This window comes from Folsomia candida, unplaced genomic scaffold, assembly GCF_002217175.1.
Source record: "Folsomia candida strain VU population unplaced genomic scaffold, ASM221717v1 Fcan01_Sc013, whole genome shotgun sequence".
NCBI lineage: Eukaryota > Metazoa > Arthropoda > Collembola > Entomobryomorpha > Isotomidae > Folsomia > Folsomia candida.
Genome location: NW_019091205.1, coordinates 4,288,907 through 4,314,180, shown reverse-complemented (window position 1 = coordinate 4,314,180; position 25,274 = coordinate 4,288,907). Strand labels below are relative to the sequence as shown.

The following is a 25,274-nucleotide window of genomic DNA, read 5'->3' as shown; positions in this document are numbered from 1 at the left end:
TTGGGTTTACTATTATGACCTGCAGACTAAACAATACTTCATGCAATGGGAGCACGGGGGGTTGCCACCGCCCATGAAAGCAAAAGCGTAAAAATCTGCCAAAAAATTGATTATGACTATTTACAATGATACAAAAGGTCCCCTTCTTACATAATTTCTTGCTGGAATGCAGGAACCCCGACCGAGCTGCGTGCTGCGGTTGAAGAGAAACGTGAGGTCAAAATAAATAGTTGGCCTTTTTTTAGACGACAACGCGCCAACAAATACCTCGCTGGTTTCGAGGGCTGCTGCAGACGAAAAACGCTTCACCGTCATAAACCACCCCCCGTACAGTCCAGCCTTGACCCTTAGTGATTATTATCCGTTTCAAACGTTGAATAAAAGCATGAAGGGGAAACGATTTTGGGATGATAATGGAATCAAGTCGTAAATTTTTGCATATTTTCGAGGTAAATTTGGATGATTTATTGCGGGTGTTCCTTTTAACCGATTGAGCTGAAAAAAATCACGACTTCCTGAATGTATTTCAAGTTTGTTATTTCATCAAAATTTTGGTCAGAAACAGTGCGGAACATACCTTTTGAAAATCAATAAAAAAACACCCACGTATTCCGTCCAAACTGCGCGCACGTGGTAGGGTATAATCTGAATTATAGAGGCCAAGCTGGTTCCGACGGGTCAACGTCTTTCGCTTGTCTAGCAATACACCCTGGAAATGAAGTTTCGGTTAAATGGACAACTTCTGCAGAAACTCAAGGTCAAGAGGTCAACTGGGATGACCCTGGCAGTATCACCATATGGCAGAACAGGGTTCCATGCATTCGCTACTGTCAAGTTCACGGGAGCTTTTCCAGTGATGAAGGTGTCATTTCTTTTGCAATTGGAGGCAAATTAATTTGTATGGGCAAATCATAAAATTCTAATACAAGCCTTTGAAAGAATTGGAAATTTAATATCATTGGTTAACTTCAACTAAATCAGCTTCAACTAAAAAAAATTTGATAATTCTGTTTCCTGTGTAAATTTATCTTAATGCAAACTTCAAATCCGTATTCCTTCAACAAAAGTGAAATGCAGACCCCCTGGTGGCATAAATATATTTTCATAATCATTGATAAATCCGACTACTTACATATTTTGCATAAACTTTATCAACTCAATCGACCTTTATGACTTGATCGTATGTTGCATATTATTGAAGAGTGGAATATGTACAAGTAAAAATGCAAATATAAGTAATCTAATTGCATAATTCACATCAGTTAAATATTTAACTTAATCATTAAATCTGTGTCCCATCACATTTTTATCAATTTTAACTTCTTAGCTTTTAAGAAAATATTTGACACCTGTTTGCTAATTTAAGCGAGAAAAAATTGGAGTAAAATGGACAATTCTTTTCATATAAATTCATGAATTTATGCCTCTCGCATACATGTTCGAATACATGTTTTTCAAAGACTAAATAATGAATGGTTTTACTGAAATGAAATTTCGAAAATATTTTATTTTCAATTGTTATATACTTTGAGATGAATTCTTACATAATTTAGACAATATTTAGGAACTTTGCTGGATCAAATTACATACATGGTTTAAGTACATGCATTTTGAAAATTCAGAGAAAAGTATGAAAAAACTGTGATCACAAATTTTAGGAAACTTAAGCCATCGCTTTCTCCCCGTCAACTTTGGTCTTGTCCTTTTTATCCTTCTTTTCCTTCTTTTTCTTCTCGATCCTCTTGATTCCGTAGGTCTTCAAGACTTCGTCCTGCAATTGACGCATGATTTGGAAGAGCTCCTCGTCCTTTACGATCGCCTCTTCGAGACCCTCCATGTAAGCCTCCACGTCTGGAATAGTGCCGCCAAATTCGACCGGGAGAAAGGCGGGATCCACCAACTTGGTGATGACGGACGTCTCATTTTTCGTGATGTGGACCAAACTCTTAATATCCTTGGGGAGAATGCCTGCAAATTTTGAAAGATGAAATTTTTTTAGATGGTTTTATTTTAGGCTGCATTTTTTAAATGATTCTTTTTAGAAAAATTGGAATATGTACTGAGTCTTTAGCAGTTAAGTAATTTGAGAAAAAATTTTATCAAGAAGTAAGAACTTTAAAACATTTTTTCAAATTGTGAACTCAATTTTCGTAAGATTGTAAAGTTTACAAAATAGTTCACAAATTTCGTAATAGTTGAATCCTGCCTGCAGTTAATTTACGAGAAAACTTTGTCAAGAATATCAATTTCGGAATTATTTGTAGCAAGATTTTTCAAAATTTTGCGAGAGTTGCAAATCCTCTCGTTAACTGTGACGCTCCATGCATACCTTTGAAAAGATTGTAGGTCTCTTCGACCAAGGCGAACGAGTTGAAGGCGACGATTCCTTTCGCCAACGCGGTGGCGGATGGGGGTACGCATGCGTGGAATTTCAATCCCATCTTAACCAGGTCCACGGTTACTTGGCGGGCGTGTTTGAGTTTAAATCCCGCCATGTCTTGAATCTCGAGCAAACCGTTGGCCAGAAGGTTAGGGTTTGTGCGGAGGACCCACCAGACATAGACGACCCCAGCGAGGACAATTTCTTCAATGGAACCGTCCGAAATGTGCCAGTTTCCTGAAGGATGAAAAAAAATTCGGGTTAAAAACGAAGGCATTTCACTTTTAGAAGAGCGTTTTCAAATTTCATATTTTTTCCGAACTATTTATTTTGAAAATTTAGAGTCCATTGGTACTTGAAAAATCCGTGCTTTTTGTAAAATAATTTTGTGCTATTTTACTAAACCAAGAGATAACCTTGATCTGAGCCATTTTAAACAAATTTATTTGCCCATTTTTGTTGGAAATAGTTGCAAAATTTTGTAAAAGTTTGTGTTTACAGAATTTGTAAATTTTTAACTGTGTGAATTGTCTCATTGAATTATTAGCTAAAAAAATCGATTGAAACGCCACGTGGGATTTTATTACACAGAAAGAAGTAATAAATCTCACTTCACCACTTTTAATTATTAACCTTCTGGATAATTGCGTAATTTACAAAACCTTACCAAACTTGTAATATTAATATTTAATCCAGGAAAAAATTCGCAATACTCAGAAATTATTACACAATCATTATGTATAAATATGTATGTAATGAATGTACATTTCATAGTAAAAAACTATCACAAAAAATTGCAATATTGTGTAATTGAAACGTGTGGGAAATTCAGGAGTGCAATATTTAATGAGGATGATTGATTACATACCAACTCTGCAAATCAGGATGGCTGGAGCGCCTGGTTTTTGCTTCACAATTTGGAAAGTTTTCCTCTCAATGAGTGCCTTGAAGTTGGCAGGGTCGATCGATCCCAGGAGGGAGGAGTACTTCTTGGTCAGAAGGGGGTGCATGTCCTTCAACTATTTATTAAACAATATGCACACTCTTAAAAACTGGTATAAAATTATTACCTTCCGGAGTAAATATATCTGCTAGCATGGTAATAACGAGCATGGCTGTTTAGTAATGCTTTGGTAATGCAAATTTACCACTCAGAAACAGACTACTACCAATGCGGGAGGAAATGACTACCGAATCAATACCATTATGGAATACATGTGTTAACTCTGCTAGATTTTTTACCGTATGTGATAAATAATTATACTTGAAGTGAGTTAGTTATGTGCTGTGCGAATGGAGCTAAACTCACGAGAAACCCTAGTCTCAGCACAAGGTACTTCAGGAGGCCGTAGGTTTAAGCTCCACCCGCACAGTACATAACTCGTTCACTTTATGTATAAAAATGTTAAACTGGAAATTTATACCAAATCAGGAAATAACTTGAGCTAAATGTGAATATGTATTCGCAATTTTTGAGATATGCAAATTTTCATGATTTCTGTGCAAAAAAATAATCATTACCGCTTTGAAAGCTGTGGTAGGACTTCCATCGCAAAATCTGAGACCAACAGCGGCCGCACTTTTGACGGCGTACTTCTTCCAGATTTTCAATTCTTCGTCCCCTTTAATTTATAAAAAAAAATCAAGTTTAAGTGATCTCTTAACAAAACAAACTACGGAAAATAGGCTGATTAAAATTGTGTATATATAATTGAAATTTCGGAAATTTAATTAACTTCAATTACGTACCGTCAATTAACTCGAGAAGTTCTTTAACTGCTTTCTCTTCTTCTGGAGTATAGACGAAGTTGGGATCGTCATATTTTTGCAGGGCGGACTCCAAGTTATCGATGGCAACAACCATTTCGGAAATCTTTTGCGGAACTGGAAATTCTTAAAATATGTACTTTACGAGAAGGATTGCGAATTCAGACTGAGCTTTGTGGAGCAAAGTTTGCTACAATTTATTTCAATTTGATGCTGAATTTCCAGTGTCATGATCCACACATACGAAAGGTAAGGCCGACGTTAATTGCATCAGTGTTGCAATGTGCGGCTTTTTCTGACTGCTTTGCTTGGCTCGAGTTCATTTCATGGTCATTAATGGTGCCAGGGTTCGGAATGGGGAGACCATTTCAGGTTTAATTTGTATGGTGTGATTTTGCCATAGGACATGTCCATCGAGTCTGGGATACACATGTTGTGCAAAAACAGGGTCACAAAATGATGCTTTTCGCACAAAATTCTGCATTATTGGTACAAAACCACGTTTTTTAACAAAACTACGCATTTTGCAGTAAAACACGCTTTTTGCTCGAAGAAGATACACAATATATTAATTTTGATATTAGAAAAACACGTTTTTGTAATAAAACGTGCTTTTTTCCTTGAAATGAGACATGCTTTGCAAAATTAACATACCAACTACAAATTTTTAATTTTAACAAAATATGCAGCAAATATTTATGTACATACGTAAAGCCATCCAAAAATATCATGATCTAGATTGGTTTTTGACATTTAGGATTTCGTGCCCTTTTGGAACCCTATTCATTCCAATCTTACTTCGAAGCCACACTCCATTAGTTTCTTATACAAACATACATACTTTGTGAATTACAGTGAATGGGGTAAGTATCAAATAATGACGAGTACTGCATGGAAACCAGTTTCTTGTTCAATGACGCTCAATAAATGCATTATTTCTTAAACCTGTAGCAAGTAAGTAATGATGCGAATTGTGTTACGTGCTTAACTGGGATTTCCTTCCAGGATGAGGTTAGTTGGCTTAATCTGTATAGAGGTTCTCACCAAGTAAGGAAAAAGTGGTATTTTTCCTGGTTGACGAGTTAATAAGTAAGAAAGGAGTAAGGATTGAGAAATTCACTAGTGATCCATTTATTCTTAATTAATTATTTGGCCTGTATGCAGGTAAGACATGAATGAGCCAGGTAGTCGTTAAGGTAGGGAAGAAGAAGAAGAGTTAATAAGGATGGGAAATTATCCATGAGTAATCAATCATTATCATCTCAACTAATTTTTACGTATCAGGGTTGTAAAGGTTATAAAATTGTGCATCCTGGCTTTACAACAGTTATGTATGTATGTATAAACCACTAAATTTTGTTAATTTTTCTTTCGAAAACCTTCCAGAAGTTTGGGACCTGTCGGTAAAAATGTGATCCATTAAGGTTATCCATATGGATGTAATTATTTGCTTATGCAATTTGGGGGTATGTACACGTGGATTTATATGTACATAATGGATTTACCTATTTATGATCACCTGATTTATGACGCTAAACAGGATAAAAATATTTTCCAGAAAATTCATTCATTCATGTAAGGAAGGTAGATGAACAAGTAAAGTGGAAACATTAAAGTCAAGTGCTGTCCAAGTTTTAAAAATATGTATGTGGGAAAATATGCAGCATATTTTCATGGATTATTTATGTTGGGTACTAATCATCTGAAAATCATGATAGCAAATCTCATTCTTAGCTAATAACTGGATATGAAATTAAATCTCATTAGTTATGTAGCATTCTTAAAAATAATGTTACCCTCTTGAGAACTAAATTCAATATTAAGTAAGCAAAACAAAACGTGACTTTTATCAAGTTAACGTTACTCCGAATTTACTATATGTAACTTTCGTAATATATATATTTTGAACTCGGAGTGCATTTATTTTTCACAAAGATAGCATCATTTTCAAGAGCGTATTGTACATATCTATCTAACCAAAAATATGTTGTTAATTGTGTACTCACATATGTATGTATGCATGTAACCTTTTCTGACACGACCTTTCCACACGTTTACCCTTGCGAAAGGTGAGCCATAAAATTCTTGCTGTCAATTCACCCATAATTTAGTAGGGATTAGAGATGCAATCAACTCGTCAATCTTAATATGAGGTAAAGTACACAAGAAATCTTAATAGTACACATACACACATATCTTAATAAACTTTTATGACTTCCAGACCCACGGATGCATAAATTACTTATATCCACATAAACACCTCGGGGAGTCATATCTCGGCACAAAATCGCCCATAAAACCAGTGCCACGATGAGATTGCTGACACACTACGATTGTACTTAACCCAAACTTTAACTGATGTTTTATCACATCACATTACACAAACAAAGGAATTCTCAACGCGCTGTTATGCATGGAGAGTAAGTCGAATTAATTAAGTATTTATGTATGTAGGCAGCATCACATTGTCAGTCTTGACAATGGTTAGTTTAGTGAGGATAATGTGGTGTGAGATAAGAGGGGCTGTGCAAAAGAGATGTATGCTATTATTTAATTGGCGAGTTACACATAAAGACAAATCATTAAGAGTCATGAATTTCAATAATTTGGAATAATTATTTGTATAAAAATTGGCAAACTATTTGCAAAAATCTTACGTGACGATATAGACCGCAGAAATTTTAGTAGTGAGAAACAACCTCTGCAAAACAAATCATTAATCAGCCCACGTGTCATCAACGTGGTAGCTAAATTTTGCCAGCATTTGGCAAACTTCTTGAAATGCAAAGCCAAAGATTTTCCTATGTTTGAAAATTCTTATATGAGATTCTGCCACAATTGGCAACTTAATTTTTGATTGTAGATTTTTTTGGGAACGATGTTTCTGTTCAGCCCGCATAAATTTTCTTTGCGTTACAATCTATCTGCATCAAGGTTTTGCGGTGGTGTCTGTATGAGACGAATTTAACTCTTTTATGTAATCCTGGGTTGTGTAGGTTGTGAGAATTTTTAGTAAACTTTGTGATGATTCTCCATACCAGAGAGAATTCCAACTTGGCAAAAAAGAAATCCTCGTCAACAAACAATAATATTTGCACTTGGCATGTTCAACTGTGAGCACATTGTTTGTTGAATTCATCATGAAGTCGTCGTTTCTCTTTGGCTGGATAATCCTCTTTTTGCTGGTTTCCTTCTCTGGTCAGGCATGGAGTCAAGGTTTTATTGGAAGTAAGTGATTATAAATACGTAATTGACGACGTAAATTTCATTTTTAATCGAATTGTAATTAAGAAAGGGTGAATTTTGTGATGAAAAAATTTGTATGACGCAGTAGAGAAATATTGGGCCTACCCACGTCACTTAATTCGTTCATAAATTCGTTCATTAATTCGTTCGTTTGCTAAATGGTAAAAAAGTTGATAATTTTCAGGGTAAATTGTCCACTGAAAGTATGGATTTTTATAAAGTGATTGCGTAAAGCTTTTGCAAAATTTACTGCATAAGTTCCGTTGACATGATCAATTTGCAATTTTTGTGAGCAATGCAAAAATTCGCCATGAGTGCGAAAAGAATGCCCACTGCACTGAGACAATTTTAAATAAGCTAAATTTTAAAATGACTAATGAATCAAAAATTTTACAAAAATTTCCAAAGAAAATTACTTGGTTTTCATATTAGTAAACTTCCCAATGTTTCTTAAGTGGTGTGTGCACGTACATATATTTCATTACAAAATAAATACACCCATGTGCATGCGTTTTAAAGCTTAAAAAATAAATTGCAAAGATTTTAGTTCGAAATTTTTACAAGTTTTAAAATGTAAATACGTAAAAACGTGGCGTTGGACAAAGTTAAAAAATCTGTGTATTGAATTAATCATTTAAAATATTAGCATAAATATCTTTTTAATTCGCATCCATGATCCATCCATAGGTCATCGCTACGTCCAGCTGCCACTTCCTGGTCAGACTGAACAGACGCAACCCGCAGCGTGGCAGTGGAGTCAGGGAAGACGACAGGATTACTCGTACGGCAAATTTATCTTTACAAATTGCCAATTTTTTAATTACATATTTGTTTTTGATAAATAGGAAAGTTCCTCGCCTCGTGCCGCACATTTGTCCAGCCGGATATGTTTCAGCGTATCATGGTTGCGTGAAATATCCCAAAAAGTAACCTGCAAAGAATTGAGCACCAGGAAGCCACCATTTACACAATTACAAAAACAATTACTGTAAATACTCTATTTATAGCCGTGTCTAACAACAGCACAGATTCGTCTGCAATTACAAACCGGGTATAATTGGGGACCCGGGTAAACTTTTATTTCGGTCAAACTTGAAGTATCTAAGAAAATGCATTAAACGAATGCCACAATTAGAGACAAGCTTATTGAATTTTTCCAGCTTGGGCTCAAGACCCAGCTATAAATCGAATATTTACGGTATCTAAGAAATGTCATTACATACACTTTTAAATTCGTTGCGTACACTGTGCATTAAGATTTACACAGTTACTTAAAGATGTACATACATATTTATGTTACATATAACATTGAGGTAATTTACGCAGGCCTTTGTAACATCGTAAAATTCATAAATTTATAAACCCTTACATAATTTTACATACATTTCGGGGAAGATTATGTAGCCTAAAAATTTGTGTAACCTTGCTCAGATCAAGAATGTCTTTTTATTTTGTAAATAAAGGTTTGTAAAATTATTTTACAAAACGCACGGATGTTACAAGTAATCCGTGAATTGTTGTTTATGTAAAAGTATGTAAAAATGTCGAAACTAGTTTATGGAAACTGGCACGGATAAATAGAAGAATTAATCTTTTATAAATAAATAAATTTTGTTCTGAAATTAAAAACAGTTGTTTCTAAATTGGGTTCACTGATATTCAAGAATTGGATTTATTTGTTGCAACTTTTATTCGATTACAATTAAACTTTTTGGAAAGTTTAATCAAGCAGGAATTAATTACGTTTTTGTTTAGGAACATCTTAAAAGTGAAGTAAATAGATACCTATAGATTTATTAAATTGGATTGAGAGACAGCGAAAAATAAACTTGGAAATGAACAATCCTAAATAAATAAGTAAATAGGTATTACTGTAATCTTATTTGTTTAACTTAATTGAAACAAGCTATCTGATGCACTCTAAAATATAATAACACCGTTTTCAACGGTACTATTAAATGCACTCTGAATTCTACGTTAAGCAAACTATGATAAATCCAGATTACACTTTACCCAGTTAAAGTTATTCTGGATTTTGTGAACTTTTAAAAATCTGGTAGGGTGACATATGTACATGTAAATATACTCGGTACTGATGTTGATATGGTAATAATTTCTTACCGGATTGGTAGTAGTTAAGTAAGAGTAACTCCGTAAGAGTTTATTAAATAAAGAATAGAGAGTGCGTCTGCATACTACTGTAAAGCTTAACATTATTCTTAAGAGTGCTTGTCATGAAATATGTAAATTTTAATATGTAACTTTGTATGAATTAAACTACATCCAGAAATAGAAGCGTTTTAACTTTAAGACATCGATTTTGTCATCGGTACTTATTTATGAGAGGATAAAATTCATGATAAACTGTTTTAATGTATAGTATAGCATACATACACACACCTTATTTGTATTATTTCCTATCAGCCTAACTCCGAGTAAGCTTAATTTGCGTCACAAGAAATTAAGCAAGATTTCTCAAATGTTCAAAATTTTCCAGAATTTTCCCAAATAAATATTTCCCACAATGATTGTCACTCCTTTAATGTGGTCGTCCCTTGAACTATTTTCAAAATATTATTCCCACTTTTGGACGTATCCTTTAGAGTGGAACTATGGACAAAGAAGGCTTATCCTGAACCCAAAATCTTCAAAATTATTGTTCAATCTCATCGCCATGGTTACGATTTTTCTCGGCATTTGTGTTTGTTTAAGCCTTCTCATCTCGCATTTCTTTGGTTTCATTAACCTCCTCGAGATTGAAGCGTTGATAACGATGTTGTGCGTATTCTCCGCGGTCCCTGCATTTATAACGGACTGGTTATTTTTAAACTACGCGGATGAAGTTTGTATCAGCGGGAATTATGTGATCCAACTGGAAAAAGGGGTACAACGGCGTAAGTCCAATGTTGAATATTGGCTTGGTAGTAGGGTTTGGGGAGTATCAAGTTTTCTGAGAGGTTTGGTGGCGCAGGTGCTTAGATTTCTTTATCGCGCAGATTTTAGCCTCTGAATATTTAAGACCGGTCTGCCTGCTTAAAAACAAACTACAAATATTTATCGGGTCCTATACTGCCAACTTGTTATGCCCCTTTGACATGTCATTAATGTCACAATCGTCAAAATGCCTGACATTCGAGACTTTTGGGTCAAATATCTACTATAAATGTCAAAATGCCTGTCAACTTGTCATTGAAAGCTATGTGGCATTTTAAATTTTTTCTCATTTTCCCCAATTAAAATTTTTTACCAATATTCTTGATAATGCAAACTATTCATTTTTCTAGGTATCCTATCACGACTTCGTCGACCCGGGGAATCTAACCACCTGGGAATCTACCTCCAAATTTGGCACTACTTCTCCCTCACTCTACCATATTTCGTCGTCATTCTCATTATCTTATCAGGCATAGAATTGGATCCCGCCATTCTATTCGTTAAGCGCATATTGCCCCCAACATGGCAACCCCTTTTCCATGTTTTACATTACTTCGGTCGTGTCGCCTATATCGTTGCGCTAATTCAGTCCTGTCGTAGCATAACTTTCGCCATTTTTCTCGGTACAATTCTCGGACATTTGTCTCTAACTTGTGTCAACTATCTGGACCTGACATCTGTCCGGTTAACGAGCCACGTGCAGAGAAGGGTGGACAAATATCTGCTGGACTATAATAACATGAAGGTCGCAATTCTTCTCGTATCTGAAGCGATCGGAGGTTTGGTCGCGTTCAGTTTACCGAACGGGTTGATATTTACGGTCGTCTGTAATTTTATCTGGATTCGGTTAGGGGACGAAGTACCGATGCCGTTGTATCTCATATTCCCCGTGGTAGGTTTTCTCGCCCCGGTAATTTTTTTGGCCGCGTTCACGCTATTGATTTCCCTGGACGAGGTGACGACCGGGATTCTGAGGAAGTGCAGGTTTCATGCGAGTGGGAGTAGGGAGATGAAATATGTGAGGAGGAGGGTATCGGCGATGCAGCCGATTTCCATGCATGGCGAGCTACTGGGGATGAAGGTGTTTAAATGTAATAGTGCTAATAGGTCGGAGTATTTTAGTGCGATGTTGAACTATACGGTGACTGCGTTAATTACTTCGGGTAGGTCGAGTACAGAGTAAGAAACGTGCAGAAACACATATGTATGTATGTATACATCATATGTATAATTCATGCATATTGGGCACATTCATAGATACATAGATACATATGTACTATACATGCATAAATTTGATGTTTTATTATGCAAAATTTCTTCACAATTCCACAATTAACCATACATAAATATGCATATGATTAGCTACATGTGAATAAAAAACAAGAAACCTGATTGGTGTTTAAGTATGTATTTTTATTGCTTTGCTTTATTCAACTTCAGTTCATTATTGCATATGTACATATATTCTTCATCGTAATGTTATACGTCATAATTTCCCTTTAAAATTGAAAAACAATTTACATATTTTCCCGAGCCGGCGAATTTGTATCTTCGAGTCATTCCTTATACATATATATACCCATCGGCTCCTGCTTTAATATCTTAACCACCACATGCAACCACATAACACTTATCCACATGCTATTATTATCCATTTAAGAAACACGTGTGTATGTACGTACATATGCACATATGCTGCAACAAATGCAAACTAACTTTCAACCACCACCAACTTGTAATATGTAACCAATATTTTTTATGGTCCATTCTCCCCACCGATTGCTATGCAACAATCAAGCAATATTCATAACAATACAGACTCTTACAACGTATTATTACCCGTGTACATCTTGCCTACACTAAAACAGGTGTTTAGTACTCACTCTTACGTAAATATACAGTGAAAGCTTGTAAATCTCTTCGTAATTCGAGAAAACTAAAGAACTCATAAATAATTAAACGTTCATTAATTCCACGTTAACCAATTTACTCAGCTAAATGTGCAATTTCTTTAAAAATGCACGAATCTCCTCTCCGCGTTCAAAATTTGGACGAATCTCCGTCCAACAAACGGAGACGCCGTGCCACGGGGGGAAGTCTCACCCCGTCAACTTCGCAATTAGTCGAGCTGGATAATTTACCCTGGCTGAGTGACCCCAACTTGGACGCGATACAGCCCCCGTTGTCCTTCAAAGAACGCACGGTTGCCTGGTTAAGTAGGAATTTAGAGGACAAACATGTCCCTATATTTATTCCGTCGGTGTCACTTTTGCAAGTTAGTAAATAAATTTGCGAATCATCACATTCTTTTTGCAAAAATCGTTAAGGAAAGTTAATTTGCTTGACTAATAATATTAGTTACATAATTTGTGTAAAATGTTGAGGCAATTCACGCGGCCATTGGTACATATATGTACCAATGACAAATTTAACAAGTTTAAATATATATATTTAAACTTGTTAAATTTGTGCGCTTTCTGAAATGATTTTACAAACTTTTAAAAATAAAATGACGACCTTGACCTGGCAAAAATTTATGTAGCTGATTTTCCATAGGAACATTTATTAGTTTACATAATTTACGGATGTTACAAACTTACCCAGGCCTGCGTGAAATGCCTCGTTAAACACTAAACACATGTGTACATACTTATTTATGTACATACAAACATGAATGTACATTTATGTATGCATAATTTGACAGTTGTAATTGAATGCAAAACCCTAAATACTCGGATAAAAGTTCACATAGTTAAAATCCTTCACTACAAAAATAACTATAGGCATTGCATTATTAAATATTTGCATTAGTAATTCTGGTCGTGGTGTGAATGTTAATTTTAATTTTACCTAATGCTAAATAATGGGTTTCGATTCCCAAAATCTTAAGCAACAAAACAAATCATAGTTAAAATAAATGTACTTTTTTATTCTCACAGATTGGCCTCTATTACTCCGTAGGCTTCGATAAGCTACTCCTCCCATTTGGAATCGATCCATACAGACGATACGAAATTTGGAGATATGTCACAATTCTTTTGGTTCATAATACGTTCGTAATTATTTTTAGAATTTATTTACCATTGATAATGGTAAATTCACTTTGTGGGTATTCACGCAAATCAAAAGCGTCACTTCGCAACACATCTCTGCAACTTTACCGAATTTACGAAAAGTTAAATATTTGAAATGAAAAGACCTTCGCTAAAAATGCGACGAGGAAATAAATTTACGCTTTTTTACATATTTGGAAAAAATGAAGTATTCCGATCGGTTGTCGAATGGTACATAACTTTTTTCGCAACATTCGCAAAGCTGCAACAATATTTTGTGAAGTGACATTTACGGCTTTAGTTTACAAAGTTGACGTGAATATCCACAATTGTCCATCGATTAACGACGACTTAAATAATTACATATTTTATTAAAATTGCTTAAAATTGCATCCCTGCTTTCCAGCCCTCTCCACTTATGGGTCAATATCATTGGCCAACTAATTGTTGGCACGTTGCTGGAAATTTCTTACAATTGGGTCAAAGTTTGTGCCATATATTTGACCTCGGTGGTCGGAGGGTCACTCTCCATTACAATCTTCTCATCTCTAGTTTATGCATCCGGAGCGTCTGCAGGACAGTATGGGTTGCTATTTGGGCACGTTTCTGCACTAATTTTGGTATTTTTTTTAATTTTTGGAAAAATTTTTGATAATTGAAATGCTATTTTGTAACGAGCAGAATTGGCATACCGCGAGATGGAGACGGTTGCGTTTGTTCCTTCTCATTCTTTACTTAATCCTCGACATCGGGCTGGCCCCTGTGCTCCAACAATTGTGGGGAGTTCATATTAATGTAAAAAAAATATAGAGGCACTTCACGCAGTTCTTGGTAACCTTGTAAAATCTTGTTAAATGTACAAGCTTATACGAAATTTTACAAATATTTGTAAAGAAAATTAGCATAGAAATTTTTGCAAACTTGGTCAGACCAAGGGCGTTATTTTATGCAGTTTGTAAAATTATTTTCCAAAAGTTACCGATTTTATGAATAACATCGACTGCGTAAATTGCCTTAATTAAATTCTCTGAAATCTGTGTCCCAAAAAAGACTGCAATTTCTCCCCCCGTTTGTTTCAGGTGAGCAATTCTGCCCACGTGGGAGGCGCCTTGACCGGTTTCCTAGTTTCAGTCATATTCCTCAATAAATCTACAAGCCATAAATTCAAAGCAAATTTCTCCCGAATTGCAGCCTGTATTCTCATCTTGACTTTACTAGTTGTCTGCATCGGGATAAATGTTGCATTTCCGAACCGTTACCTGCAATTGGAGAATGAGTCTCTCAGGTTCGAGTACCGAAAGACGCATGCTCAGCATTACGAGCGAGAGTTATTAAAGTCATACACAATTTAGGAGAGTCACAATTTTTCTTGTGAAGCATATTAATTTAACCTAATTATTTATTTAGTTATATAAAAAGCTATGAATAAATATTTTTGTATCGATTCCTTTTACAAGGAGTAAAATTACACCGATTTTTATTAATTTAAAAAAATCATTGCAGCACAAAAAGAAAAACTGTCAGTCAGTTTTTGCCCAGGATAGAATTTAAATAGTTGAACTCTAACTGCATACACATCTATCTAACAATGCGATGACGCCAGCGGTCTCGCTCCGATTTTAATGAAACAACGATAATTATGTAGCCTTACATAATTGACCACTTGTTTCGGGATTTTTTATAATGCTCAGTTTAAACAAAGTTATGATGGTTTAATTGGCCGAAAATTCGCATTTTTCTCGTGAAGTTTTTCTTTTTTTGTTTTTGAGGGAGAAAAATGCGAATTTTCGGCCAATTATACCATCATAACTTTGTTCAAACTGACAATGGAGAGGTGTGAGGTGGTTATCGCCAATAACCACCGGACTAATTTTAAATTATTCAGCACCAGAAATAAGTGGACCCGTATTTTTTCGTTTTCCTGAATGGGCATGTTTTCGCCCTTGGCGGAATTTTCAAAAAAAATTTCACCCAAAATCAGCATTTTTAAAAATGCTGTAACTTTTCGAATTCTAACCCGATTTCAAAAATAAAACCCAATTTGTGTTCAGAATTACATCCCTGAAAATATAAAAATTCATTTTTTAAAAACTTTTAAACTAAAAAAAATTATCGTTTTTTGGGTTTCTACAAATTCAGAAATGGCATGAAAATATCAAATTTTTTTTAATTTTGAAAATGAATTTTTATATTTTCAGGGATGTAATTCTGAACACAAATTGGGGTTTATTTTTGAAACCGGGTTAAAATTCGAAAAGTTACAGCATTTTTAAAAATCCTGATTTTGGCTGAAATTTTTTTTGAAAATTCCGCCAAGGGCGAAAACATGCCTATTCAGGAAAACAAAAAAATACGGGTCCACTTATTTCTGGTCCTGAATAATTTAAAATTAGTCCGGTGGTTATCGGCGATAACCACCTCACACCTCTCCATTGTGAGAATCATAAAAAAATCCCGAAACACGTGGTCAATGATCAACTTCAACTATTCTTAATTTTTTTCTCAAGCAGAAGTCAATCTCAGTAGATTGGAAAATCTTTTGAGACAGATTTGTACTTTAGACTGCAGTCAATTAGCTTTATGAAATTTAGAAGATGATAAAATGCTTAATATAATCAATCAAGCCTTTTCTCAGTCTTGTCGACGTAACCAAAAACATTCAAGTCAATTATTTTATTTTGCACAATGATTATGTATATAACAAAACCATTTCGGTGCTGAGATATTCTTAATTTTCCTTCTTGGTCTTCCTTCCGTATTCACCACTTGGTACCTTGATCGGCTTGTTAACACCAATAGCTGCCGGGAATCGTGGAGCCTTATCCGGATTCCAGTCCAATTTTTGAATTCGTGCTGTACGATGTACACCGTTATCGTTCACGTCATCCGTGGCATGATAAACCATCCAAAGTTCGGAATCGTCTAAATATGTGCAAAAACCCGTAATGTAAATATTACTCTGGAATTCAGACTCTGAATTACTTCACTATTAGAAATCCAGTATTAAAATATTACCAAGCGGTATTCGCATATGACACTATCAAAGTAATACCATGTAGTAATAGCTTGGTATTGAAGTTTTACCGTATCGATAACAAATGTTCATCCTCGGGTAGAATTTTAATACCAAACCGTAGCTACTTTCACACCTGGAAATCACTACCAAGGTGTCAACACTGGATTTCTAAGAGTGTTCGTTATCTCGTGATTTACTTACCCAACGACCGCACGAAAGAGGCGTGTCCCGTCGTAAATACACGTTCCGCATCGTTCCTTTCGAACACACAATGATTCACGTCATTCCACCAATTCCTCGGAACTAGCGGATCTCTAAGGTCATCAATCCCCATAATTCCTAAACAGTAGTTTGGCGTGAAGGTGGAAGACGCGGAAAATACGAGGAAAGTCCGCCCCTCATTTTGAATGATGAATGGACCCTCATTCACAGGATAGCCGTGCTTCTCCCAGTCCATCGTGGGTGTTCGAAGCAGTGTCCATGGGGGGAAAACGCGAGTGGGTGACTCCATTTGAGCAATATACAGATTCATGGAGCCTCTCGGGTTCGGAAATCCGGACCAGATGAAGTACAACTCTCCGTTTCCGTACTGCAACACGGTTCCGTCAATGGCGAAGATTTCTTCTTCGGGGAGAAGGCTAATAAGAAATTAAGAATATGAATAGTATTGTAACATTAAAAAATGAGCAGCACATTATGTATAAATAAACCGTTGCCAGCGGCGTAGCCAAGGTGGGGGCTAGGGGGGCTTGAGCCCCCCCCCCCCAGAGCCCGTGAAAATAAAAAAAAAGTACTTAAAAAATTGCAAAAAAATTAAAAATAAATAAAAAATAAATAAAAAAGCAAGGTAGGTATATGTTACATGGAATTCGTTATTTCGTACGCTTGGTATTTTTTGTATCGAAAAATAAGGTACGACGGCTATTGTTCATTCAAAATTAATATGCAGTAAAAGATCGGAAAGGTTATTTGCGGATGAATTTTTTCCAGTACTTGAATTGGTTTAAGAATACATTATTTTCCAACTTTCGACTGGTTTTCGTTTAAAAAGTAGAATAATTGAATAGTTGTTAATGGCAATCAGTAATTTACGTCATTTGACATTTTAAAAAATTTTGAGGACTTTACTGCATATTAATTCTGAACGAACAGTAGGAGATTTTGTAAGCGTCGTATATGTAGCTGTACTAAAAAATCACACTACTAACAATACGCATGTATGTAAACACCAAATGGTTTTGTCCTATTTGAATCGGACAAATTTTAAATTGTTGGCGCACAAGAATTAAAATATCTACAGTTTTGCATTTTCGTGGATACGGGTACTTATTTGCCCCTTTAGCCGAATTTGTAACCAAAATCAGAATCATTCAAAATTCTATTACTTTTTCAATTGTAAACTGATCTTAGAAATTAAAGAAAATTAAGAAGAAAAATTGCATTTCAAAAACTCGAAATGTTAAAAATTTTGATATTTTTGAATTCTTCAAATTTCCAAAGTTGTATGCAAATTTCAAATTTTAAAAGTTTCTACCTAGTTGTAAAGGCTCAGTAACTTAGAGGGCTACAACTTTTGTAATTTTATATGTAATACAAATTTCTTGTAATTTGTAATACAAATACAAATTTCTGATTGATTGCATTTAAAAGCCAGTTAAATTTCAAGTTGGAAACAATTTTTAATCTTAAAAATTTCCTCCTCCTGCGTCAATGCCACGCTGAAGACGAGGCGGCAACTCCTCGATGGAATTACGCACAGATTCCAGTTACATTTTGTAGCATTCCGGGGTCAGAAATTTTTCCAAGCCTCCGCACTTCTGCGGGGCTTAGAACACACCTTTGCCCCTAACTTTGACCATTTTTCACATTCCGGTAATTCAAATCCAGCAAGGATGATGACCATTTCTGATTGGAGATAAAGACCGGAATTTGTTTTTTTTAGCTACGCTTGGGTCATTTTTTGCACTATAAGCTCGTGTTGAGTCCTGCTGAGAGGTCCCATTGATTCAATTGAATTGAATCTCACTTAGGGGATGTACCACGGACTCAAAAACATATTTTAAGAAATTTGATTCCTCCACCTCCCCCCAATTTTCAGCAAAATGTAGAGAAATTACCCCAATTAGCTCCCACCTGCCAAAATCATCAAAAAACCTGGATAATGTGGCTTTCTGTCCTTTTTTCTGTATCGGGGGATGTCTCTGACCGATTTTGCGTAGATTAGGACAACTCGCTTGTTAAAAGATTTTTCTGATGTGAAAATCTCCTCATTTGTAAAAGACTCCTGCTCACTTTTTTTGGAGCGTACCGCTTGAGGTGACTCCTGCATTTATTTAATCTAGCTTTCCTTTGGGGTTCGATCAGGCTGTGGCAAGTACCACATTTTAAAGCCTTAAGCCAAAGCTTCAATTTGAGCACTTATTGGATAATTTGCATCAACACTGTCAGCAGTGAGCCCAGTTTCCGTTAGAATTTCGTGAATTTCTTTGGATTCCAGGCTTGCGAGGCTAAACGATGGGTGTGGTCCTTGGAGGCTTTCAAAAAATTCTTCTTCGACTGTTCTTAGTCAGTCTGGTCCTCATGAACGTTTCTATAGTCGATTGGGCTAAATTAAAGTACACCTTTGACTTTTTCAGCACATGTCAAATTCACTATTTTTCTTCGATTTTTTTTGTGAAAAAATATCGTCGCCCGCTTCTTTTCAATTTCCTATATATTTATCCAGATGTTCAAAAATTACAAAGTCTATAGTGAATCATAATGTAAATCGCATGGCGAATCTAATGCACTTATCAGATTTTAATTCTGCAGCGTAGTTTTTTAGCAATCAGCTGGTGACACTTGAGCCTTTACAACTAGGTAGTAAAGTATTTTCTGTGTTTTTTAATAATTGTAATCGGGTTAAAATTGTAAAAGTTACAGCTTTTGAAAAATCCTGATTTTGGTTAAAAATTCGGGCAAAGGGGAAACTACGCGCATTGATGAAAATGCAAAAAGATTATTTCCGATCACGAAATGTTTAAAATTTGTCCGGTCAAAATCGGAGAAAATCACTTCAGGTCTCCTATTATAAGCTTACGGTTTTTATGAAGACTTCACTCTTCGGTTTTGATTTCTATGCTATTTTACGATACTTAGGATGCGAAGATAAATCTGGATACCAGTTTTGAATGTGAGGCGTGTCACACGCCGCGTGTGTATGCAATTCTTGGTTTAATTTTTCACTCGAATGTTCGAGACTTTTTTTAGTCAAAAATATTGTAAACTTCGTCGCCAAGGTTTCTATTAGACACATGCAAAGGGTGTGAATTTAATCCGGTAACATTTTTCTCTGTAAAGAAAATGTTTCTTTTTCGAAACTGCAGTTATTACAAAACTAATTTTTAAAAATGTGCACGTCATTCTTCACGTTATCAAATTTTTACATTTTCATAGCGTTGACGTAAATCGAATGCGGCTGTCAAATATTTTGTGGGACACGAGTTTTTTTTGATTAGGTTGTAAGTTGTGCGACCATATAATGCTGATTATTTTACGATTGTTTTCACCACAAAAAGCTACTTTGATAAAATTTCATTTAACCCGTTTTACGTTGTTATACTCCCTTGCATAATTTGGACAAGAACTATAAGTCATCTTATGAAATTTAAGAATAGTCACTGTTTGTCTGGTAGGTGAGACTGTTTTGGATTAGAGGTGAGCCAATTGCTCAGTTGAACCGAGCTTGCTCGGCTCGGTTCAACTGAGTTCGCAAAGATTTTTTCGAGTCGCACTTTTTCGAGTTTTTCCTTGAGCCGAGTTTTTGCGAACCGTGATTGGTCGAGCCGGGCTTTTGAAAACCGCTGCTCGACTCAACTCTATTTTAAATTGTTCAGGTCATTTTACATACATCCTTGAAAAAATTGTTGTTCCGGCATTGCTACGAACTTTTTCTAGCGCATCCGAAATTTGGATGATTTTAATTTTAATTAGAATTCATTGCTTCTAAATAAGAGCTGCATCTCAAATCTATGGTGCCTTTAGTCACCATTTATCTTCATTCCACCTACCTATGGTAAAACTTCAACGAAAAACAGGACGGGTTCAATAGCTGATTTTGTCTTGAACTGGGGCCAACCAGAGACTGGTCAATCCCGGATTAAGGATTGGGGATTGAGATTGGGTTTGGGGATTAATTAATCCTTAATCTCAATCCTTAATCCCGAGTTTTTGAATTTTAATCCTTAATCCCTAATCCCCAATCCAACTCAGTCAACTTTAATCCAAAAGTGGGATTAAAATGGGATTAAAATGGGATTAAATTTGTATTGACTAAAAACTTGAAAAGCAAACTTCTCTTGAGATCGCTCCCCTTTCGAAAATTGATTCCATTGCGTCCATTTTTACCAAACATTTAAAAATACTTCACAATATTTTGCAAAACTACTCGTATCGCGGTACCCTCAATCCATAATGTTCAAATTTTGTGTGAGCTTATAAAGAAATGTGAGTACTTTGACCAAACTATGATCGAAGCTGTTCGTTAAAATAGCACCAAGAATAAAATTAGAATTCTTCCTCTATGTAATTTTTAGCACAAAAAAATATTTAATTGCGACTTAGAAATTGTATTCGTAAGCGATCTAATTTTGTATGCAAAATGTTCAAAAGATTTCATTTTTAGAAGTTCAGAGATTTGTTTAATTTAATTTGTTTAAAAGTCTGGCATAATAATGCACTTTAATGCAAACAATTAACCCACGACTATGTAACTTAATTTCCAAACCAGTTAAACCCTAAATTTAATCCCGTGTTAATCCCAGTCCCAGATTAAATTTAATCCCGTATCAATACTAATCCTAAATTAAATTCAATCCCTAATCCCAATCCTTAATCCCAAAATTTGAAAAATTAATCCTTAATGCCCAATCTCAATCCCAAGATTTTAAATTTAATCCTCATTCTCAATCCTTAATCCCAATATCTTTAATCCGCCAGTCTCTGGGGCCAACAAATGAATGTTACCGGAATAAATTTAAACCTATTTATTCTTTGGTAGGCAACAGTTCGTTACCACCGTAAAAGAAAGTAGAAATTCACAGAAAAAGGCCACAGACAAATATCAGTAAAAGTCCCTATAATGTTACTAATTGCCCTAGTAGCTCAGAGGTCAGAGCACTTGACATGAATTCAAGGGAGCCGTGGTTCGATTCCCGGCTGGGTAACAATTTTTGGCATTATTCGGGATTTACGTATTTGATTTCTAAATAAATTTAAACCCTTTATATCAGTCCTTACATAATCTTTATATCAATTTATTCCGATGATGCCTTAAGCTCATTGTTGACTTTTGACAAATTTTTATAAAGCTTGGTATTTGAGTTTGATATTTAAATAGTCTTGACAATTTTTTTATTAAGCCCTTCATGTTGCTCATCTTTTGTCGTACAGAGAGTCGCTTTTTCTGCTGGTGACGAATTTGTCGTTGAATAACCCCGAAACGGTTTGTCCTAGCGGGTCAAAATTTTGAACAGACGAGCATGTTATCCTCAGATAGGTGTGTGCAAAATTTCAACTCTCTACGTTCAAAAATGCCTTCTCCACAACCCCTAGAGGTTGACATAGTCATTTTAACTTGCTCCAGAAAAAATCTCGGCTGTGTTTGCAAAAAAAAATATTTAAATTTTCTGTCAAGGAATCAGAGTGAGTTATTGGTGGCAATCGACGAAGCACTATTTTCCATACAAGTTACTAATTTGGTTCGAAGAGCTTACTACACGACAAATGCCGAAAACAATTCAAGAAATTTGGTGCTTTTCAGCGAGGAGAAATTTTTTAAACAGTTGATGGTCGCGGGTGCAATGCCGGGTCGTGGTGTCCTCGCACTTATCAAAGTCCCCACAAAAGTGAAGATATCTGTAAAGTATGATGTGGACCGTGTGTTTAAACAACTTTTACAATAATATTTTCTTCAATTGTACGGTAAAAATGAATAATGTGATTTTTCATCGTGACGCGGTGTCTTCCCAGACGGCAAAGTTCACCCAAGGTTATAAAAAGGATCTTGAAAGATAGGAGATAAAAATCATTTCGAATAGTGAAATACCTGTACAGCCTCCCAAGGTAAGTCTAATACACTTCGTTGGGTTCAGATATTTGCAAAGAAAAATTTTTCTGACGCACCGAATTTTTTAGACGGAGTTTGGAAAAAGTTAAAATGACTGTCTCAACCTCTGGTGGTTATGGGGGATTTTTTAACGTAGAGAGTTGAAATTTTGCACACAGGTATCTGAGGATAACATGCTCGTCTGTTCAAAATTTTGACCCGGTACGACAAAGCGCTTAGGGGTTATTCAACGACGAATTCATCACCAGCAGAAAAAGCGACTCTCTGCACAATTTTTCTTTAAATCCACAACATGTTATCTAAGAATCACAAAGTTGATTTTTAAACTAGCAACTACCACTTGAGGTGTGACGCTTTGCGCTAAAGACATTTGGTTCCACCAAACTTTAACCCGAATTTTCAGACCCTTGTTAATGTGTGATCTAATTTGTTTGTCATCCATAAAACCACTGGGATCAATTTGACACACACGGTTTACAACAGATAGAATAAATGTTTGAGGCGTTATTAGGTTAAGCATTGAATATGGAGTGCTTTAGCTAGTGGTTTTTGACGCTTAAGGTACCAGAAAAACAACTTAGAAACCCAACCCATAGAAACGGGTTGGGTTTGACCCCCCGATTTCGACGGTTTGTGTCATTTTTTAAATTTTACTCTAGAAACAAAGTTGGGGTAAAATAATTAAATATTTTTTAAAGCAACACCAACTTGTTGAGCTCAATGGTAGTCTGAAGATTTTATTGTAACCGAAAAACAATTCAAAAATTAGCCGGTCATGAACCGAGTATCTTAAAATTATGATTTTGTGCTTAAATTTTGTGTCGAGATAAATTACGCAGACATCACAGTTGTAACTACGTATCTATACCCTGCGTTAAACCGGTATTAATGAGTTAGCGTAGAAATTTTAAGCCTCAAAAGGGTAAGTTAAATATTTTTTGGCTGGGCCCCCCCTACAAGTTCCAATCCTGGCTACGCCGCTGACCGTTGCATATTTATTTGCAACGTATGCAACCGAGGGGTAAAACCAGTGTTAAAATTACAACCAAATTGTATTTATGTATCGAAAATCTGTTAAAATTGACACGTCTGACGTATTTTCGCCATTTGTTACCAATTGACTTCGGTTGGATAAGTATTTGCAAATGCTGAAAATTTGATATTTCACATGATTTTGTGCTAATTTAGGAAAATTATGACCGGTGATCTGGCTCAATGACTGTGTGACCTGAAGTCTTGCCGTTGACCTAAATAGGTTAGTTTTCAATGTATTTTTTGTCTGTATGTCGATGCATTCACAAGTTATTGGACCAAAAGGCGCGAGGGCGGACGGACCGACAGACGGATATAACGATCTTGTAAAGGGGTTACACCCTTAATTCTTACTCCGATGAGTGGTATTCGCAAAAGTTAATATATATTACCTAGGCAGTTACGAAGTTCTTTGATAAACGTTTTTTACTGCAGAAAAATAACGGGTAAGAATTTGTAATTAAAATTTAGGTACTCTACCACCCTGGTAATACTTGTTACCGAATTTATTAGTGTATATAAATTTAGAAAAAATCAACCTACCGTATTTCCCTACTCCACCGTCCCAACGGATTATTCGGGTCTAACGCTTGTATCACGTACATCCTATGGTTATCATTATCCACACCGTCATCCATCGTGAAGTACATGTATAATCCGCCTCGAATCAAGTGAAGTTCCGGTGCCCAAAGACTTCCTCGATTTCGTGGCGTAAAATAAACCGTTTTTCTCTCCACGTTTCGAAAATTTGAAAGGATTGGACTCTTCAGTACGTCGATTCTATCCCCTTGCGTAAAGACCAGGTAGTACCACCCATTTATTTTTATTATGGATGGATCCGCTGCCAACTCGTCGAGAATGGGATTAGTAAAATAACGGGCGTCGTATCTCAAACTGGTCGTATTTTGAGGAAAACTAAGTGCACACGGAAATCCAAATCCTAAACAGAGTAGAGTTAATAATACTTTTGAAAAATCCATGATTCCTTAATAAGAATTATTTAGTTTAACAGAGTATTAATAAAAGCTACATTAACTTTTCAATTTTTTTTATTCTGCAGCGTTTCACAACAATTTATAGACATATTATTGACGATCTAATTATATAAATATGAGGGGTCGTGCATAAATTATGTCACGCGAGGGGAGATTCTAAAATCTCGAATGATATCGTGTCTATGAGACACCTTTTAAATTGTCTAGAAATCGGGATTTTTCATTACATAATTTATGTACAGCCCGTAATACATATGTTCTGAATTCGTAGTATCATTCCATCATTTAAAGTGGACAGGTAGAGTTAATTAACGGTTGTGTTGAGCAGATTTGCAAATGATGGTTAAACCGCATCTGGACGAAGCAGGTATATATTTACACTCTAAATAAAGTTGTGTAAAATTTGCTCAAATCGTCGGTTATGAATTATGACCGAAGTGGTAGAATTGCATAGTGCTTCCGCCGGTAAGAATCGTATCACTCAAATTATTGAGAACATAGAGGGTGCATTGAGTAAGATTTACATACAACGTTGCGTACAATTTTGGAAAATTATTCACTTTAAGAAAATTTTACAGAGCGTCATTTAGATTGTACATTGTATGGATGTAGGTTGTGGTTGCAAAATAATGTGCAATACAATACTTAAATTAGATCATTTCAGTTTTATAAGTTTACGACTATATTTAGTTAAACTATTCGTGCTAGTCACCCCATTTCAGGGATGGTCAAAATACATGTATTT

General features: G+C 35.5%; 3 protein-coding genes and 1 long non-coding RNA gene across 7 annotated transcripts; 2 read left to right on the top strand and 2 right to left on the bottom strand.

Annotated features, from left to right (window-relative positions):
* Positions 1-1,487: 1,487 nt before the first annotated feature.
* Positions 1,488-4,333, bottom strand: LOC110855619 (clavesin-1). The gene is made up of 5 exons (XM_022104028.2): positions 4,130-4,333; positions 3,902-4,002; positions 3,249-3,399; positions 2,330-2,617; positions 1,488-1,968 (listed from the first exon to the last, which is right to left on the bottom strand). Exons 1-5 carry the CDS (start codon positions 4,242-4,244, stop codon positions 1,664-1,666), a joined length of 960 nt encoding a protein of 319 aa, XP_021959720.1. The 5' UTR covers positions 4,245-4,333; the 3' UTR covers positions 1,488-1,663.
* A 537-nt stretch (positions 4,334-4,870) lies between these two features.
* Positions 4,871-9,703, top strand: LOC110855662. Of its 3 annotated transcripts, XR_004836016.1 has the most exons (5): positions 4,871-6,300; positions 6,369-6,567; positions 7,144-7,375; positions 8,081-8,174; positions 8,239-9,703. It is a non-coding gene; the product is annotated as an uncharacterized LOC110855662 (long non-coding RNA). The 3 variants fall into 3 exon arrangements; XR_004836015.1 differs by having other exon boundaries at positions 5,957-6,567; XR_002548487.2 differs by having other exon boundaries at positions 5,964-6,567; positions 7,189-7,375.
* A 2,178-nt stretch (positions 9,704-11,881) lies between these two features.
* LOC110855612 (rhomboid-related protein 2) lies at positions 11,882-14,848 on the top strand. 2 transcript variants are annotated; one of them, XM_035856394.1, is made up of 5 exons: positions 11,882-12,602; positions 13,267-13,379; positions 13,787-14,000; positions 14,062-14,156; positions 14,460-14,833. In XM_035856394.1, the coding sequence occupies exons 1-5, from the start codon at positions 12,345-12,347 to the stop codon at positions 14,461-14,463; spliced, it is 684 nt and encodes a 227-aa protein (XP_035712287.1). In that variant the 5' UTR covers positions 11,882-12,344; the 3' UTR covers positions 14,464-14,833. The 2 variants fall into 2 exon arrangements, with proteins under 2 accessions (XP_035712287.1, XP_035712286.1); XM_035856393.1 differs by having other exon boundaries at positions 12,116-12,602; positions 14,062-14,175; positions 14,460-14,848.
* Positions 14,849-16,038: 1,190 nt separating this feature from the next.
* Positions 16,039-24,572, bottom strand: LOC110855611 (extracellular exo-alpha-(1->5)-L-arabinofuranosidase). The gene is made up of 3 exons (XM_022104020.2): positions 24,078-24,572; positions 16,598-17,034; positions 16,039-16,302 (listed from the first exon to the last, which is right to left on the bottom strand). Exons 1-3 carry the CDS (start codon positions 24,512-24,514, stop codon positions 16,109-16,111), a joined length of 1,068 nt encoding a protein of 355 aa, XP_021959712.1. The 5' UTR covers positions 24,515-24,572; the 3' UTR covers positions 16,039-16,108.
* Between the last annotated feature and the right edge of the window lie 702 nt (positions 24,573-25,274).

What these genes read in the sequence shown, in the direction of transcription:
- LOC110855619 (XM_022104028.2), bottom strand. Translation starts at nt 4,244, where the DNA reads ATGGTTGTTGCCATCGATAACTTGGAGTCCGCCCTGCAAAAATATGAC. An exon ending in ACTTCTCGAGTTAATTGACG is followed by an intron (nt 4,003 to 4,129) that starts GTACGTAATTGA and finishes TATAAATTAAAG; the next exon opens with GGGACGAAGAATTGAAAATC. An exon ending in GACCTACAATCTTTTCAAAG is followed by an intron (nt 1,969 to 2,329) that starts GTATGCATGGAG and finishes CAAAATTTGCAG; the next exon opens with GCATTCTCCCCAAGGATATT.
- LOC110855612 (XM_035856393.1), top strand. Translation starts at nt 12,345, where the DNA reads ATGCACGAATCTCCTCTCCGCGTTCAAAATTTGGACGAATCTCCGTCC. An exon ending in CGTCGGTGTCACTTTTGCAA is followed by an intron (nt 12,603 to 13,266) that starts GTTAGTAAATAA and finishes TTATTCTCACAG; the next exon opens with ATTGGCCTCTATTACTCCGT. An exon ending in ACGTTTCTGCACTAATTTTG is followed by an intron (nt 14,001 to 14,061) that starts GTATTTTTTTTA and finishes TGTAACGAGCAG; the next exon opens with AATTGGCATACCGCGAGATG.
- LOC110855611 (XM_022104020.2), bottom strand. Translation starts at nt 24,514, where the DNA reads ATGGATTTTTCAAAAGTATTATTAACTCTACTCTGTTTAGGATTTGGA. An exon ending in CGGTGGAGTAGGGAAATACG is followed by an intron (nt 17,035 to 24,077) that starts GTAGGTTGATTT and finishes ATTTCTTATTAG; the next exon opens with CCTTCTCCCCGAAGAAGAAA. An exon ending in CTCTTTCGTGCGGTCGTTGG is followed by an intron (nt 16,303 to 16,597) that starts GTAAGTAAATCA and finishes GCACATATTTAG; the next exon opens with ACGATTCCGAACTTTGGATG.